A 19,658-nucleotide genomic window follows, 5' to 3' on the forward strand; every position below is an offset into this window, starting at 1 on the left:
TCTCTCATTTACTTAAACAACTTTAACAACAACCTCCTCAAACAAAATCCTCTCTTACCAGCTTGTCAAAGCACTTATTCACATCATACCTTCAAAGGCATTTTGGTTTCTCCTTATTTTATTTTAACATGTGTCAGGTATTGATGCTGCACCCCACTTACACTGCCATTAAGTTAATTAAGTGGTTCAAATTCAATGTTTAAAACATGTTAGGTATTTTTCAAGCCAAAGATATTTCTTCACAATCATGGTATATATTAGTTTGCCATATAAAATTGTGTGAAGCATATTTTATAGATTACAAAAAAAATAACAAGCTTGCTCATGTGTTTGATAATGGAGCTGATGGATACTAGGGTCCAATTGAGAAGAAAAGCCTCAATTCTTACTGAACTAACATGTCCACTTTGAAGTAGCAAAGGTTTTGATTTAGGCCGGGGTTATACTTCACGCGACGCATGCCACACAAACGTTTTACTGTTTATACTTGCCGCGTACTTTACATAAATCCGGAGGAATCCACCAGGTGGCAGTGCGAGATATCATCATGGTGTGAACAGGTTCGGTTTCACTGTGTTGTGAATTGCCTGGCACACCCATTAAATTCCGATGACACCTTACCGCAATATCTCTGAAAAGGATGTTTAATGATTAAATCCATCAGTCCAGGGATGTGTCCATTTCAGCTAGCATTGGGCACGAGGCAGAAACAATCCCCGGACGAGGCATCAGCTCATCGCAAAGTGAATACAAGCACTCACATACACTAGCGTCATTTTAGTGTAACCAAATCTGCATATCTTTGGAAGGAAACCGGAGCACAGTGAGGTAACCCAGCAGGAAAACATGTAAACTCCAGGCAGGGAATATCAGCGATGTGACTCCCTGCAAGACAGCAGTGCTAACGCTCCGCCACCATGTCACCCCCATGTGTGTAATTATTAACAGTATTCATTATTTAAACGAAATTACCAATTTATCTGTAAAATGTAACATGCATACTTTAATGCATTTCATATCATGAAAGTGATATCAAGTATAAATCTAAGGATTCTAAATGTGCAGAGAGTTGGAATATCATACATTTAATGTGCTCAGTGTGGCGATCTATTGCTGACAATCTGCTGCTGTCAGGACGGGAGGAAGCCGTAGAAAAAAAGATGGCACAGAAGACGGTATGTGACACTTTTATAATGTATGATCGGGAATATGCAACGCTTGAATATAAAAGCACCACGAATACATCTGTATGTTAACATTTTGCTTCACCACATCGAACCATTCATCAAACATCAAAGCGTGAACACTGATCTCATAGGATCCGCAAAGCGGCCTTCTGTCACATGTAGATAGTAAACAGAGACTCTGACGTCACATTCCAACTTTTAGCATACTGCATCCCCGACTTCCCCTTAATGCTGCGTTAATTTCTGAGGACCTGCTCAGAGGACGCATCAAATGAACACTGGGAACGGCTGGCAGCCATGATGCGGGCGTACGTGTTCTGAGCGTAAAGTATAAACGAGCCCTTAGGAAAATGTGTCTTCCGCGTTTCTAAAGGATGGTTGTGACAATAAAACTAAACTGAAAATAATACATTTTATCACAGATTCTTGGTACCATGTTTCCTTTTCTGCTTACAGTAGCCATTTTGGGTAAAGGTGTGTAGGTGAGGGTGTGTGTGTTGGCGCCTTGTCCTGGGATTGTCCCTACCTTGCATCAGATGGTTACTGGGGTGGGCTACAGCTGCTCCACAATTCTTCCCTGGATAACCAGGTTAGAAAGAGGGTTTGGTGCCTGGATGGACACTTGCAACGTCTGTTCAGTTCTTGTTACTTGATTGCATGCTGCATGTGTGCCAACATTCGCTCTGATCAAAGCACACATACAGTATGCAAAATCAATACAGCAGAAGCAGGAAAGATCATAATGAAACAATATAAGCCTACAGTGAGTGTGACTTTTTTCAGTTATTACTGTCTAGATGTCTACAGAACTGAAGTTATATCCTCACTACTGTACTATGTTTTCATGTAAAAAAGCACTTTTAAATAAAAATGATCTCTGTCCACAATAGCCTACTCACATTGCTTATGAAAGTATCTTGATCCACACTAAAACAACGAAAAATATGTATGACATAGATATTCGCCTACTCTGGACATGCATGCATTGGTGGAAAAATCCTTGACGGGACCTTAAAACTGCCAGCCAGCTGGAAAGTGTAGTGATCAGGAAATTTTTTGTGTTTTGTGTGAGTATGCATCATTCAACCTGCACAATATAGGCAAGTATAACAACAAGTGCCATGAAAAGCAGCTCTATGCTTGCTATGTTGGAATATGTTTTTATTCCGCAAACATTGACCAATCAGGAAATATGACATTGTAATGAGCAGGGTTCAGTCAGGGAAGGGCTACATATTAAGCACAAACAAATCACAGTACAATTAAGAGTGTGCTTTTTCAAACTCTGCGTTTTCACCCATCCACAACGCTGAGGCTGTGTTTTCAGAAGTATACTGTTCTGGAAGGCGTTTCAAAAATCTGTTTCTGAGGGCTGAAAACACGAGGGAAGTGTGGATGAAAGGCAAAAACATAGACCAATGTCTCTGCTTAAAATGAAAATGTAGTAGTGTGGATAGGGCTCAAAACAGCAATTCACATCTGGTCTTCAGCATTCACTGTCAATACCGGCACTTGGTGATGACTTTCCTAGGTGAATCCATTCCCCTGGCCCTGAAAGATACCTCGGAGTAAGACTACCATTGAAGTGAAGTGGTCAGCCAGTCTCCTTTTAAAATAACTGAATTTCACAACAGAGGCTTGTGTTTTGCTTTTTGCAATTTGTGTGTAATATCAAAACACAAATCAATACTCAATGTTTTTGGCTTGGAAAATCCATGTATTCGGTAAGTTTTAAGACTTTTCTTCTCAATGGGACTCCAGTATCCATTTGCTTCATTATGAAACTCCAGCTGTGCAATCCTGTGCTGTAAAAAGCCAGAGGTCCAAGAAAATGTTCAAAATCATCAGAAAAAAATTGAAATGCAGAGTTGACGGTTTCGTTTTGCGGTTTCACTTTGGCAACAGAGTCGCCTTCTTTCAGCTTCATGCTGTAGCCTCATACGTCTTTCTTCTTCCCATTCGTTAACTTAGGGCTACCTTGGTGGCTCTTTCAGCTTCAAGCTGTAGCCTCGTCACACTTCCGGGCTGGACAGACAAGACGCATAGACCTATATTATATATATATATATATATATATATATATATATATATATATATATATAGATATATATATATATATATATACATTGTAACAGATTAAGATGCTTGCTCGCACCCTTGCACCCTCAGACACCACGTCAGACACTAGGTAAAAGTCCAATAATGATATTTATTATATCAATAATGTGCACAAAGCACCCTCCACTCCCAAATACTCCAATAATAATAATAACAACAACAATAATAATAATAATAATCCTCCACTCTCCCAGACGCTTAGCCACCCTGCCTCCCAACTCAGCTCATCGTCTGGGAGCTCCCATAGTCCTTTTATATTCCCTGACCCGGAGGTGTTCCTTCCCAACAGTCCACAAGTCCTTATTCCTTCCGGGTCAGGGTAAATGATGTTTTTCTCACCCGGAAGCCGTCGCTCTTCCTATGACGAACTTCCGGGTCATAGGCATGAAGAACTCTTGGTCCTCCTGCAGCTCCCTCTCGTGGCCCCATGGCATCCAGCAGGCGGTGCATAAAAACTACATGGTCCATAATGCCCTGCTGGTCTTCTGGGGACCTCCATGCTGCAAGGAGGGCTCCACCTGGCGGGGGTATTGGCGGGTACATGGCGCCATATCTTACAATATATATATATATATATATATATATATATATATATATATATATATATATATATATATATATATATATATAGTATATACACTAGCAAAATACCCGCGCTTCGCAGCGGAGTAGTGTGTTAAAGAAGTTATGAAAAAGAAAAGGAAACATTTTAAAAATAACGTAACATGATTGTCAATGTAATTGTTTTGTCACTGTTATGAGTGTTGCTGTCATCAAGAATTTGATTATCACTATTTCTTTCAATCAGGTTCGTATCTGGAGGATGTGTTGTGTTCAAGTTATATTCCGTGTTTGTCAACCGTTGTAAAGATAACAGGTTTCATTCATCGAAGTGTTCACTACCCAAATCGGCACTCGTGAATCTAAGATGTTTAACAGGCATTCTCGGTATTAAGTTGTGGATTTGCCTGCGAGTATTTAGCGGTAGCATGTCTATGAACTTAATTTAAACTTAAGCTTTACACCTTGCTTTCCTATTGATATATCTATCTACAAAGGCTTGTTCAGATTCAGAGGGTTGCTCCTTTCTTACTGCATCAATAAACAGCTCATCTTCCTCTTTATCTGAGACATCACACACTGCATGCACGGGTTTACCTTTCCCAGTCCTGCAAAGTCAGTTCACATGAGCCGATCAGAGTACAAGCATCGAAGCTTCTCAGCTGTGCTTGTGCTACCTCGGGCGATCTCGCGATGTCCACGGCTTTATTTAATGTTAGCTAAGACCCGGCACTTAAAAGTTTCTCTCGCACTTTTGCTTAGTTTGTGCCAAACACTATTCTATCCCTGACCATCTCATTTTTGTTTGCATAAGCACAGTCCTTCACCAGCAATTTTAACTCTGTTACAGCAATTTTAACTCTGTTACAAAGTAATCAAAAGTCTCGTTTATACCCTGCATCTTCTCATTAAACTTATATCTCGCGAATATCATATTCGTCGTAGGCAGGACAAACGCCAGCGGCAGCCCGTCTATGAACTTAATTTAAACTTAAGGTTTACACCGTGCTTTGTTCTGCATGCACGGGTTTACCTTTCCCAGTCCTGCAAAGTCAGTTCACGTGAGCCGCTTGGAGCACATGCATTGAAGGTTCTCAGCTGTGCTTGTGCTATGTCGTGCGATCTTGCGATGTCCACGGCTTTATTTAATGTTAGCTAAGACCTGCCACTTAAATATTTCTCTTGCACTTTCTCTGAGTTTGTGCCAAACACTAGTCTATCCCCAGGCTATGGCCGTATATATGTACGTAAGTAGGTTCCAGTTATGACCGTTACGCGTAGAATTTCAAAATTAAACCTGCCTAACTTTCAAGTAAGCTGTAAGGAATGAGCCTGCCAAATTTCAGCCTTCTACCTACACGGGAAGTTGGAGAATTAGTGATGTGTCAGTCAGTCAGTGAGTCAATCAGTCAGTCAGTCAGTGAGGGCTTTGCCTTTTATTAGTATAGATATATATACATACATACATACATACATCTCTCTATTATAAAAAAAATCTTGGGGAGGCAGACTAGGGAGACGAGACACTTGCTCCCAGCACTTAAAACAACAACAAGCGACAAGCAAAACATGCAGCTCACCAGAAGTAGAAAGCCAGCAGATGATCCGACCGTTTCTCCTTGTGCGTGTTCAGCCACTCTAACCCCCCTCTGCACAACGTGAGCCGCAGAGACACAAAGTGGCAAAAAGGACAGCGGCTGTACAGGGTTTAAAATGATTGACGGGCAGCGCAACAACAGCAGCGGCAACAGAAAGACGGCAGATGATCCGACGACATTTCCTTAGCATGCGTTCAGCCACCTCCCCCCTTCTCAATGCAAGCAGCGTTATACATCCTGCAAGAAAGACATTTAACCATGCCCGTGGCCAGAGATAAAGGACAAGTATTGTTTTTACATCACGTGAGACAAGGCAGTGAGCCATCATTTAAAACAAGTCCACAGCCATCTAACCTAGCAGTTGTTGGATTTCTTTTGGCAGACACGTATCATGTGCTCCTAGCTCTTAAAACAACGACAAGCGACAAGCAAAACACACAACTCAGCAGCAGCAGAAAGCCAGTAGATGATCCAACCGCTTCTCCTTAGCGTGCATTCAGCCACCCTAAAAACCCATACCCCTCCCTCCCCCACCATTCCTCTCTCACAAGCTCTGTCCTCTGCCACCCGACTCCGACTCCCCGAATGGTGCACCCTGATGATCTTCCTGCAGCACTTCCTGATGTGGTGGAAGTGCTGCAGTCAAAGGCTCCGGGAGCATCCAGGTGCCCACTGGTGGTAGCCACAGACCCCAACAGGGTTGAAATCTGTGGCCCCAAAACAATCCAGTGGGACTACCCTCTTGCACCCCGAGGGAGATATTGCCCCTGTCCCGGTCCTTCCCTTCTTCAGGCGTCCCACTGGGGCAAGGTCACCGGTCGTCTGCCACAATACATACATTATATACACACACACACACACACACACACACACACACACACATAGAATACGGCAATTAGCAATTGAAATGAGAGAAGAGAGCATTATTACCCTTAGAAATGTAAGCCTTTCATGTAAAGAAACTGCAGAAAAATCAAAGTGTCACTAAGTATGGTGTCCTACACAATCCAAAGGCAATTAGAAACAGGAAGAAACTCTGATAGGAAGAGATCTGGAGTCCCCAAAGTCACAACCCAATCAGAGGACAAGTTTTTGAGGGTCACCAGCTTATGTGACAGACACCTCACAGAACAACAGTTTACTGCTTTCCTGTTCACCATTTTAGGTCATTCTTTGTATTTCAACTGATTAAATTTTAAGAAAAACTGGAAAAACTGTGGTGTTGTAAAACTTTGGACAAGCAGTGTATATAATTTGCATGTTTTGTAATTTTTGTGTCTGTCTACCTGACTTTAGGCTGTGTATCCATGTAGTTAAAAATGTAGTTCATTTGTAATGCAGAATTTACACTAACAAAAGTTGACAATCCATAGTCTGTCACAACTTTAACTTTGTCAAAATGGGCCTCAGTCCAAAATACTTTGGGGAATATTGATATAAAAAAATCTTGGCACTTACACTCCAAGGCCAGTGGACAACGTTGAACTGTTTGTCAAACTCCATCATGTATACAACAAAGAAGATTGAAGTAAATGCAGCTTCACAGATGGCCACTGCTGTATACCCACCATAGGCAGAGGCAGCATAGCAAATGAAGACAATCACACAAAGTACCTGTGAAGAAGGGAAAACACAATTAGTCTTGGGAATGTTATAAAGGGCAATAACAGCATGAAGAGCAAATATATACTATCTGAAGCCTAAGTGCAGCAGGCACCTTAACTGGCATTACCACAAGTTTTCTGAACTAACAAGCTGCATGTCATAACCTGTGAGATTTTTGGCATGGTGTACAGTACTTATAGGATGTAATTCACACCAGTGAAAGGAAGCCATGTGCTGGAGCATTTCAGACCGCCCTTAACGTTTCTTAAACACTCGTTTCTTTCTCCTGTTCCATGCTGCACCTCATTAACTCTGCGGACTGTCTGGCATTTCACACCAATTTCCACCCCTACTCCAGCCCACTCCACCCAGGAAACTAAATACAGAAACAGGCCTAGTAAAACTACCATATTTCAAGGAGTAGGTCAGAGCTGACTGGAAATTTCCAAATGTATTTTTAAAAATAGCTTTTGTCAGTTTCTTCTGTCATGTATGAAAGTTGAAACCTTCCAATTATAAGTCAGACTGAGCCTACAAAAAAAATTAAAGGTTCTTGAACCATTCTGTTTTATAGCTACATTACTTTCTGTCCACAATACAGTGACAAGACAGAAACTAAAGAAGATTCACAGAAAAGAAAAATAAAGTAGAATACTAAAAATGAAAGAAAAAAAAAATAACAGAGTAAAAAGTCCAAGCTGAATGCAACATAACTAATTATAAATACATCAAATTGAAAATGAGGCTAAATGGCAGCAACAAAGGACAATATTCATTGTAATGGACTGGCACTCTGTTCAGGGTTGCCTCCTGACTTGTGCACCATGCTGCTGGTATGGGTTTTCTCCCTCCTGCAACCCTATATTTGGACTAAGTGGATTTACACAAACAATGGTTGAGTAAGAATAGACCAGAAAAAGATTACAGAGACAGACAAGAATCCTGACTGCTGGGATGTAATGAGACACAATAAGAAGAGACACGTTCATAAAAACATATTTTTCTTGTATGCGGTGCCTGTTCGTATCTTGTTAAATGTTTCAGTAGAATCTGTTACCTTTTTATTATTACACATTATCTTTATCTTGTAAACACTGGCAAGTGGCAGCACATCTCAACTAAACCTTATAGCGCTAAAATGTTGATTGGCCACTTGCTAGTTACATGCTCTTTGCATTCAGACTAATGAATATCATCCTGAACAGTTATGCAAACAAAACTGAAGGGCGGGTGGCACGGTGGCGCAGTGGTAGCGCTGCTGCCTCGCAGTTAGGAGACCCGGGTTCGCTTCCCGGGTCCTCCCTGCGTGGAGGTTGCATGTTCTCCCGTGTCTGCGTGGGTTTCCTCCGGGCACTCCGGTTTCCTCCCACAATCCAAAGACATGCAGGTTAGGTGGATTGGCGATTCTAAATTGGCCCTAGTGTGTGCTTGGTGTGTGGGTGTGTTTGTGTGTGTCCTGCGGTGGGTTGGCACCCTGCCCAGGATTGGTTCCTGCCTTGTGCCCTGTGTTGGTTTAAGGCTAAACTGACAAATGCTTCTATTGGCTGGGATTGGCTCCAGCAGACCCCCGTGACCCTGTATTCGGATTCAGCGGGTTAGAAAATGGATGGATGAAACTGAAGGGCACATTTCCTAGTTTACGCACTGGATTTACAGAAACAGCAGGACTAGTGATGCCACGCTTCTGCCTGCATTTCAGTTTTGCACTTTACAATTTTCCCTTGACTCCTTGGCCACCACATTGCAATATTCCATCACACTCATTTTGACAAATTCTCTAATCTCATTTTTTCCTCTCAGTTAGCCCCTTCAGTACAGATAATTTAGAAGGTGCAGGGTGGTATCAGGAGGCCTTGTTATTTAACTACCATACAGGCCATCTTAAGAACATGGAATCTTTGAGAGAGTAACAGTACTAGTTACTAGTTTAGATTAATTCTATTTTGAGTGTATACAGTATCTCCCTCCACGCATTGCTTTTCACTTTAAGTTTGAAGTTTATTAAGTCATATGTTCTTCTTTATATAATTGCCATAAGAACACATATTACATATTTCTGTCTTGTTCCCATTACACCTAAAACTTCCTGTGCCTCAGACCTCAGTAAACAGCAGTTACGAACACTGCAGGAATGCATACGTGGAGTAGACTCATTGGCATTTTTTTTGTAACGCTTAGCTGATGTTTAAGGATACAGAGCTGGATTTTTTTTTAATTTTTTTTATTTACACATGCTGTCATTCACATTTTAAAAAGTAAACAATAATACCATATATCGTAAGATTCTCACAAGGCGTATAGTTGATAGGCAGTTTTAACTATTTCACACCATAACTGTTCAGTTTAAAGTAGCATTACAAATGCTACCACACCATGTGAAAAAGTCCAGGGCCAATTACCTAGAAATCAATTAAACTGAGAAATGCTAAGAAGTGCCTTTACAGTACTGTTTTTATTTTAAGGAATGAAAGAATGGTACACAAAAAAGGTCAATTTCACTGTCAGGTTTGTCTGGAGAGGCTAAACAGTGCAACACATGATCTTTCCCCTGACAGTCCAGTGTAGTTTCTGTTAAAACAGCCACCAGTTCTACTAACTTACTCTGACAGTTCCCATCATCACAAAGGACAATTAGCCACTATAAAACTTTAACTTCATAAAACATTACGATTTGAAACAAAGTACAGACTGTCAAAAATTTGTGGGATTCCAACTTCTCATGAGAAATAATGCTCTATAATATTTGGATTGTGCTTGTTGCTATGCCTAACATGGAGTCACGCTACACGTCTTTGAGACGGAGAGCGCATTACACTTAAGAACTTCTTTTGCTGCATCTCTGTCTTGAGGATGCCAGATTACATAACTGGGAGTCGCAGGGGATAACACATTACACGACAACCTCGTGACATCAGAGCACAGTTTCGGTATTCAAATCTACTGAGAGTTCACCGCATTTTGACCAATTAACTCACTGCCTTATAGTACCAAGGAAAATGTTTTCCAGGTATGGAAATTTCAGCCACAGTTTTGGCCCATCTTTTTATTTATTTATTTTTTCTGTCACGGTTCAGAAACATACGATATCAGAAAAACAAGCCTCTCATCTGTCTGTGCAACCCAAAACACTCGCTTTGCTTGCAACCACATTGTATGCAATGTATTTCCAGCTCAGCGCTCAATGGTTGTCTGATCTTACACAATCCAGAGGCTACCCCCTTATGACAAAATAAAACAAGTTTTACTTTGCTGCAGCTCACTGCTGAGTGCTATGGCTGAGTCACTAGGGACACTATAGTATAATGAGTGGCGGTCAAGGGTGCATGCCGTGCCTGTCCACGGCTCTCGAAGGTTAATGTACATATAGGCTACCATTGAGACTCATTGGAAAAGGTGCGTAGTGCAACTTCAGCTTTGGTGAAAAATGCATCTGTTTTGACTTCGCTCTATAAGGTCTCAGGTGGGCCACCTGTCAGAGATTCCTCCTATGAGAGAGTGCCTTTGCTGTGAAGCACTTCTAATGAGCTCTGCTCTGTTGCTGTGTGACAAATGCTTCTAAAATTTACCTGCCTTTTATGAGGTTCTCATCAGAATGAAAGAAATTGTGAGAGTTTAAGAACTCAAAGCAGTCTATTTTAAAGCCTTTTGTGTATAACAGAGCAAAATTATAATGTCTTAAAATGTAAAAATAATTAATCAGAGAGACTCATTTCTCCCCAATGCAATACGTAGTTCAGGATGTTTACTGGAGTGGGTGACAGAACCAAAAATTGATATCACGGTATAGTTAAAAATCCTGATGTACAAATAACAAAAGTACTACTGAGTAATTATGTGCACCGACTTGCCTCTTATCCTTTAAAATACTTGCTAATACTCTTCTACTCAAACATATTTGATAGCAGGAGTTCACATCTTAATAAAAGTACAGGGTTTTTCTCATTCAGTCACTCACTAATGCTAATGTTGATGCTGCTGCTGCTTCTACAAAACAAATACAGCACAAGACTATCGTTTTGATTGGATCGATGCAACAATCTGGTTGAACTGCAAAGCACTCTGATTAGTACTCTTAAAGGGGTAGGCTCATTTACTACAATTTGTTTTTTTTTTTTTGTTCTTTATTTCGCCTTAGACAATTTCTTGTATTAGGAATTTGTTAGTTTTCGCATACCCCTTAAGGGTTAGAGCGCAGGGTCAGCCATTGTACAGCACCCATGGAGCAATTGAAGGTTAAGGGCCTTGCTCAAGGGCCCAGCAGAGTAGGATCTCTTTTGGCAGAGACAGGGATTCAAACCGGCAACCTTCGAGATACCACCGCAGATCCTTAGCCTCACAGCCACCACTCCGGCCTAGTCCATACAAAAAAATATTACAATTAAGAAACAAATACACCAACATAAGGTCACATTTTCCTTTGAAAGCACGGTTTGTACAGTATATTATGTTTAAACGTTTCTTCAAGTTTTCCACTAACTTTTAGCATGCTAGTAAAATGTTTAAGAAATCCATACCAGAAGAATTTCATCTGGCAAACTGAGAACAATTGGTATATTGCACACTCCTAGCTTATAGTATCCAGATCATTTTGGATTTAAGGCTGAACTGAATGTACATGCTGTGGGGACAAACAGGTCATGACATCTTCGTCTATTAGCAGCAATCCTAATAAAGAAATGGCAACAAAATTACGAAAACATTGTAGAACTTTGAAAGTTTTGTGCTCTTTTTCAAAATGCATGTACCCAGCAGTCGCGATTCTGATAATGAACGGGAACTTCCACATTCTTGCACCTTTTATATAGGAATGTAAGTGGAAGGGTTGGGACTCCTGGATGACTCCAAAAGTGAAGTCACTATTCCCCCAAGCAGTCTCTCCTCCATTCTTGAGTTAGAAGTGGAAGAGAAGCTAGTACATGTTATTTATAGTACAGTTTATGTTGGGATTCTAAACAGGCCCTGTGCGAGAGAGTGGGTATGTGTGTGAGTAAACCCTGCAATAAACTTGCATTCCGTCCAGGAATGGCTGCTACCTCCTTGACTCTGAACTGGATTAGCCAAGTTTAAGAATGCTAGCTTAATATTCATGTTTGTTTTGGCATATGAAAAAATAAAAAGTTAACAATATGACTGGTAAATTACATCATGTTCATTACTCAGATTCACTTATTCTAATGCAGGGTCTTGGAAGCACAGCCTAACACGGCAGAATCAGGCACAAGGCTGCAGTCAACCAATGACAAGACAAGTAAATTCTGGGTAAATTCACTTATACGACTGATTTGCCTTAACAATCAACCAGCATGGTTGAAATATGGGAGAAAACCCTTTATTTCTTTTACTAGCAAAATACCCGCGCTTCGCAGCGGAGAAGTAGTGTGTTAAAGTAATGAAAAAGAAAAGGAAATATTTTGAAAATAACGTAACATGATTGTCAATGTAATTGTTTTGTCACTGTTGTGAGTGATGAGTGTTGCTGTCATATATATATATATATATATATACAGTATACATATCCATACATATACACATATATATACACACACATATATACATACATATATATATATATATATATATATATATACACACACACATATAAACATATATACATATACATACATATCTACATATATACATATACACACACACACACACATATATATATATATATATATACTAGCAGAATACCCGCGCTTCGCAGCGGAGAAGTAGTGTGTTAAAGAAGGTCGAAAAGAAAAGGAAAAATTTGAAAAATAACGTAACTTGATTGTTAATGTAATTGTTTTGTCATTGATATGAGTGTTGTTCTCATATCTATCTATCTATATATATATATATCTCTATCTATCTATATATATATATGTTGTTCTCATATCTATCTATCTATCTATCTATAGAGATAGATAGATAGATATAGAGATAGATAGATAGATAGATCTATCTATAGATAGATCTATCTATATATAGATCTATCTATATATATATATATATATATACACATACATACCCGCACTTGGCAGCGGAGAAGTAGTATGTTAAAGAAGGAAAGAGAAAGAAAAGGAAACATTTTGAAAATAACGTAACATGATTGTCAATGTAATTGTTTTGTCACTGTTATGAGTGTCGCTGTGATATATATATATAGCAAAATACCAGCGCAGCGATGTCATGTGTTAAAGAAGTTATGAAAAGAAAAGGAAACATTTTAAAAATAATGTAACATGATTGTCAAAGTAATTGTTTTGTGTATTTGGCGGCAGCGTCACAAAGTTTTTTTCATCTACCTGCATCAGAAAATGTACCATGACGTCTGACACGCCTCCTTTTTAGTGTTTTCTCACAGCTTGGATTGCTGCTGTCATATATATACACACACACACACACACACACACACACACACACACATACATACATATATATACACATACATATCTTCATATCTACATATCTATATACATATCTACATATACACATATATATATATATACATACCCTTCTACATCATATATACACACACATACATACATGCACACGCACAAATTATATATATGTGTGTATGTATGTATGTATGTATGCATGCATGTGTGTGTGTGTGTGTGTGTGTGTGTGTGTATATATATATATATATAATGTAGATAGGGGTGTGTGTGTGTATATATATATATATATATATACACATACATACATATATATACACATACATATACTTGTGTGTATGTTTGTATGTGTCTATATGTGTGTGTATAGCTTTGGTCACTGTGTGCAAGGGAAAAATAATAAAATATAGTCTATAAGTTATTAAACAGTAAAACATTAACGTTTTAAGAAGTACAGGTACATTGAGCACTACTGGAGTGGTTTCAGGTAAACTACATTTTAAAGACTGTAACACAACAGGTAAGTAACTAACAGCAGCTAAAATGTATATGGATCATCTCTCGGTAGTAGATCCCTTTTGAAAGCGCTACACGACGGCTGTGGTATAGAAATTACATTTTCTATGTGAACGTTCAAATTTGTGCCTCTGGTAATGTGCCTTACCGGCATTTAAAGAAAATTAGTTTTGTGTCCTCTGCACTGTTAAGAGAAAGGCTTTGGTTTGGGATAAAAGGTGTAAAGAAAGGAAAGTTGCCTTTTTCTTTTATATAGTATAGAGATGTGTTCGCTGGCGTTATGATCGCCTTTTGGGGACAGTTGCGTTGGGTCTTGTGTAGACTGGTGAGGCGTCCCTGCCATTAATCAGCTGTGATGACACTGTCAGTCCTCCACTCGTGCGTGTCTTCATAATCCGAGGTGAGGATCTCATAATCGATACGTGCAAAAGAAAGTGTGAATCGCCTTAATATTATTTTTCCGTGGTGTAGAAAAGGGGTCCGTGTTTGCACTTGTCTGGGCTATAGCGCAGGGGGAGGATGAAAGAAATTAAAAGTGCTCACTTTGACTTAAGGCAGAAGCGCAGTCAGCGTCTCAAAGGCGGCACAGCTATGCGCAGCGCTGGCTGTTCGACTTTTGCTGGGCAGGAGACCACAGTTTTGCAGACACGTTCATGATATCAAAAGTCTCAGCGCTCTTTGGAGGTCATTCATATATTATATATATAGCAAAATACCCGCCACGCAGCGGAGAAGTAGTGTGTTAAAGAAGTAATGAAAAAGAAAAGGAAACATTTTAATAACAACGTAACATGATTGACATTGTCATGAGTGTTGCTGTCATATATATGCCTGCCTAAATAAGTCACCCTCGCTTTGCTCTTACTTTATTTACCGTTCATTTAATCATGGCTATTGGCGGAAAAATTATAAAATGGAAGGAGGATGGCTTTACCAAAACAATTATTGATGGCGAATCGATTATTCATAAAGCTTGAATTGGTGATGTTTTTCTGTGTTAACCTCATATTTTTCAGACTTCTTCTCAAACTAAGGTGGTGCCAGCGTATCGCAGCGGAGAAGTAGTGTGTTAAAAAAGCTAGAAAAAGAAAAGGGAACATTTTAAAAATAACATAACATGACTGTCAATATACAGTATTTGTTTTGTGAGTGTTACTGAGTGTTGCTGTCATCAAGGATTTGATTATCATTATTTCTTTCAATCAGGTTCGTATTTGTAGGATGTGTTGTGTTCAAGTTACATTCCGTGTTTGTCAATCATTGTAAAGATGACAGGTTTCATTCATCGATTCGTTTCTTACTGCATCAATAAACAGCTCGTCTTCTTCTTTATCTGAGACCTGACACACTGCATGCACGGGTTTTTACACTGTCTTCCTTTAGCGGGACATTGACTTTTCCAACGTGTGCTTTGTTTCCGCAGTAGTTGGATTTATGAATATGCTTGTATGTATGAGGCGCTTCATATTTTTGCTGCTTTTCAATTGTGTAATTCGGTTTTGTTCAGCTCTTTGGAACTGTTGCCTTTTATCTGTGCACTGCGTCAGTTCACGTGAGCCACTCGGTGTACATGCATCGAAGGTTCCCAGCTGTGCTGGTGCCATCTCCTGCTATGTCCATGGCTGTATTTAATGTTACCTTAGTCCTGGCACTTAAAACTTTCTCTCGCAGTTTCGCTGAGTTTGTGTCAAACACCACCCTGGCCATCTCATCTTCCTCTCCATAAGCACAGTCCTTCACCCGTGAATATTTACCCGTGGCAGTTTGCTATTGGATTTCCGCTGACGGACGGCCTTATATGGGCAGGCACTAAATTACAAACGCCTGCGGCAGCCTGTCTATGAACTTACTTTAAAGTGTAGGTTTACATCGTGCTTTGTTTCGAAGTAGCAGAACTCATGAATATGGTTGTATATGTCACTCGCTCGCTTCTTATTGTTTCGCTGCCTTCTCAATTATATAATGCATGTTTTCTTCAGCGCTTTTTTCAGGTCTTCCTGGTTTTCTATGTACTGCGTGATTACGTGGGAGGCGTGATGATGTCACACGAAACTCCGCCCCCACGGCGTTGAAGCTCATCTCCATTACAGTAAATGGAGAAAAACTGCTTCCAGTTATGACCATTACGTGTAGAATTTCGATATAAAACCTGCCCAACTTTTGTAAGGAAGCTGTAAGGAATGAACCTGCCAAATTTCAGCCTTCCACCCACACGGGAAGTTGGAGAATTAGTGATGAGTCAGTGAGTGAGTGAGTCAGTGAGTGAGTGAGTGAGTGAGTGAGTGAGTGAGGGCTTTGCCTTTTATTAGTATAGATTAAACTTCTTTTCTTATGCCTAATACTACAGAGATAGGCACCACCTACCCTCCCTATCATAAACTGGACAAGTGATCTAATAGATTGGACAAATGGTTTCTGCTTTTGTGCTTTACTTTACTGGCCTGACAGCATTTCCCTTCACCCTCTATATTATTTAAATAGAAGAAGAGATGGGTTTTTTCAGTTAAATTCTTAAGTTAAACAGATGCCACTTTAGGAGCCACCTGTTTGGAATGTAAATTAACCACAGTTTTGCTGTCTCGTCGGTTATCTCCAGAGTCATTCCTTTTGTTCAATTACAGTAAACTTTTGAAAATGGGGAGCAACTTGGTTGTTGTGTTGTAATGTGCACTGCTTTCTGATGTTCCTAGAAAGTATTTTCATTAAATAAAAAAAATTGGCTGCAGCAGACCCCCCGTGACGCTTTGTTAGGATATAGCGGGTTGGAGAATGACTGACTATACTTGTAAGCCCATTTAAAACTCCCTTAATGCATTTAAATTTCAATTTGGAGAAATCTAAACAGTGGATTACTGATGGTCTACTATGTCTTGCTCACACTGGAACAGAGAGGAAATCCCACCCTTATACTCTTGCTAAAGAAACACAAGCTACTTAGCCACAAGTTGTCAGATGCACAGTGAGTCAGTTCCTCCAAAACAGTTTTATGTACAGTATGAGTTCATTCTTTTTTTTTAAATTTTTTTTTAAGTAACTTTAAAAGTGCTACAGAAGTCACAGGTCAGTAATTGAGAGTACATGGAGATGGCCTGGGGCCAGTCCTGGTTTTTTCTTGCCTAGTGCCCAAAAAATGGAAGTAAAGGCCTTGAAATGAAGAAAGCAGGTTTCATTAAAGGATAGATGTATTCCTAATAGATTAAACTGGTCCAATCCTATTCTTTTTTTTGGGGCAAGGGACTGGAAAGAGACAGAAAAATAAAATAGCCAGCTGGAAGGTTTGGAAAAAATGAATATGATCACTTAATTTAAGATGTGTTGTTGCAGCAGGGCAGCACAGTGGTTCAGTGGTAGCGCTGCTGCCTCACACCGGGTCCTCCCTCCATGGAGTTTGCATGCTCTCCCCGTGGTCGACATGGGTTTCCTCCCACAGTCCAAAGACATGTAGATTAGGTGCATTGCCGATCCTAAATTGTCCCTACTGTGTGCATGTTTCCTGCGGTGGGCTGTCACCCTGCCCGGGATTTGTTCCTGCCTTGCACCCTGTGTTGGGTGGGATTGGCTCCAGCAGACCTCCTGTGACCCTGTGTTAGGATATAGCGGGTTGGAGAATGACTGACTGACTGTTTGGCAGCAGTATTAACTGTTGTGGCAGATAGCTGGGGCTCATGCCCAGTCGGGACGCCTGGAATATGGAAGGAATGGGAAAGGAGCAGTACCTCCCCTGGAACACGAGAAGACAGCCACCCTGGTGGGTGTTGGGGCCCATGGGAACACAGCTTGGAAGCTCAACCTTCTGGCCACCACCAGGGGGCGCCTGGATGGCTCAGAAGCCATAGTATGCAGCACTTCCGCCACACCAGGCCACACCCCTTATAAAAGGGGTCGCCTCACTCGATTCAGAGAGCCAGAGTCGGGAGGAGGGAGAGATGGCTTGCCCGAGAGGAGTGGTGGAGAAAGAAAGAAAAGAAGAAGAAGAAAAAGAATAATAATTGTGGTGATTGTGCTTGTAGGACTGTGTTGTGCATGTGGGAACGAGGAAGTAATCTGGATTATGGTACATTACAAAAAGTGTTTTCATTTTATTTCAGATATATGTTTAACAAGTTAATATGAGTGTAAACAAATGTAATGATGTAGGTGGAGGGGTGTGCTATGGCTTGATGTGTGTTCAGGGGTTCTTGTCCTTTGCTACAACTGGCCAATATGGTCAGCTTCTTAGCCAGTAGTTCTGTGGTTAAATGACATGTATGTTGCCTTCCTTCAATCAACATGGAAAATACATTAGCATATTAAATACAGAGGAGTCGGAGTTGGGGAGTCAGAGACAGAAGTACCGGAAACTAAGGAGTCAGAGTCTGAGTTGGAGTCGAAAGATTTATCTACCGACTCCACAGCCCTGCTTTTATGGTCAATCCAACATTATATACAGGTAAATATAGTAGTCCGGTAAAGCATGAGCCATGGACATACTTTGTAGCAAAAAATATGTATCTAAGAGATGCGGCCATTGAGGGCACTTCACACATATAGGGTGCAATCCTTCACAATTTTTACTGTCTAAGTTACGATAGATATGCACAGAAGCTAATTCCTACCACACCAAATAAAGACTGTGCCCCAGACCAACCTGTGCTTTACGAGTGACAGAGCCTTCAGCTCCACTGCACCTAGACTTTGGAATGACCTCCCTAAATTAATTAGATCAGCTGACTTAATTCATTCTTTAAAAAAAAAAAAAAACAACGTAAAGCTCATTTGTTCAGGATGGCATTTCATTTAAGCTGACATTCTGACCCTTTAAGCAGGTCATCCTCTCTGTCCAGGTGCTCAGGATGATTTGGGTTTGTATCTCAAATTGTGTTACTTGTTCAGGAATTTCATGTAGTATTTCATATGTGTGTGCTTTATTCAGGTTTATTGTCTTTTATTCCATTTTAATGCATTGTATATCATGTACTTATCTATGTTTAGTGTTTTATGTGGATGCTATTAGTTTCATGTTATATATGTCCTGTTTTTCTTTCTGAATTTCTGTGAAGCATTTTGAGATTTGGAAAAGTTGCTATATTAATAGAATGTACAATAATAATAATTATTATCATTAATTGTACACATCTTTCAGACCACACTTTGCAAAAAAATGCATTACATTTATCACAGAAATATGCTGATATCATGAGAAATGTCATGATAACCAATGAACGAACTGCTCCCTGGTGGGATTCCTGAACTATGAATGATGGGGGGCGGCATGGTGGCGCTGTGGGTACCGCTGCTGCCTCGCAGTTAGGAGACCTGGGTTTGCTTCCCGGGTCCTCCCTGCTTGAAGTTTGCATGTTCTCCCCGTGTCTGCATGGGTTTCCTCCGAGTACTCCGGTTTCCTCCCACAGTCCAAAGACATGCAGGTTAGGTGCAATGGCAATTCTAAATTGTCCCTAGTGTGTGCTTAGTGTGTGGGGGTGTGTGTGTGCACGCCCTGCGGTGGGCTGGTGCCCTGCCTGGGGTTTATTTCCTGCCTTGCACCCTGTGTTAACTGGGATTGGCTCCAGCAGACCCCCGTGACCCTGTAGTTAGGATATAGCGGGTTGGAAAATGAATGGATGAATAATGGATGGATGGATGGATGAATTATGGGAAGGTGTGTTTTTAGTTTAAATGCTTGAGGTTGTGCACAACATGATTTCCAGAAATGG

At 40.4% G+C, this 19,658-nt stretch overlaps 1 protein-coding gene across 1 annotated transcript in view; it reads right to left on the reverse strand.

Annotated features, from left to right (window-relative positions):
• plp2 (proteolipid protein 2) overlaps positions 1-19,658 on the reverse strand; it is a 68,521-nt gene that overhangs the window by 20,692 nt on the left and 28,171 nt on the right. The window contains exon 2 of the mRNA XM_039775384.1: positions 6,923-7,078. Coding sequence (XP_039631318.1) covers positions 6,923-7,078 — 156 coding nt within the window. The remainder of the gene's footprint in view (positions 1-6,922; positions 7,079-19,658) is intronic.

Source organism: Polypterus senegalus, chromosome 13, assembly GCF_016835505.1.
Source record: "Polypterus senegalus isolate Bchr_013 chromosome 13, ASM1683550v1, whole genome shotgun sequence".
Taxonomy (NCBI): domain Eukaryota; kingdom Metazoa; phylum Chordata; class Cladistia; order Polypteriformes; family Polypteridae; genus Polypterus; species Polypterus senegalus.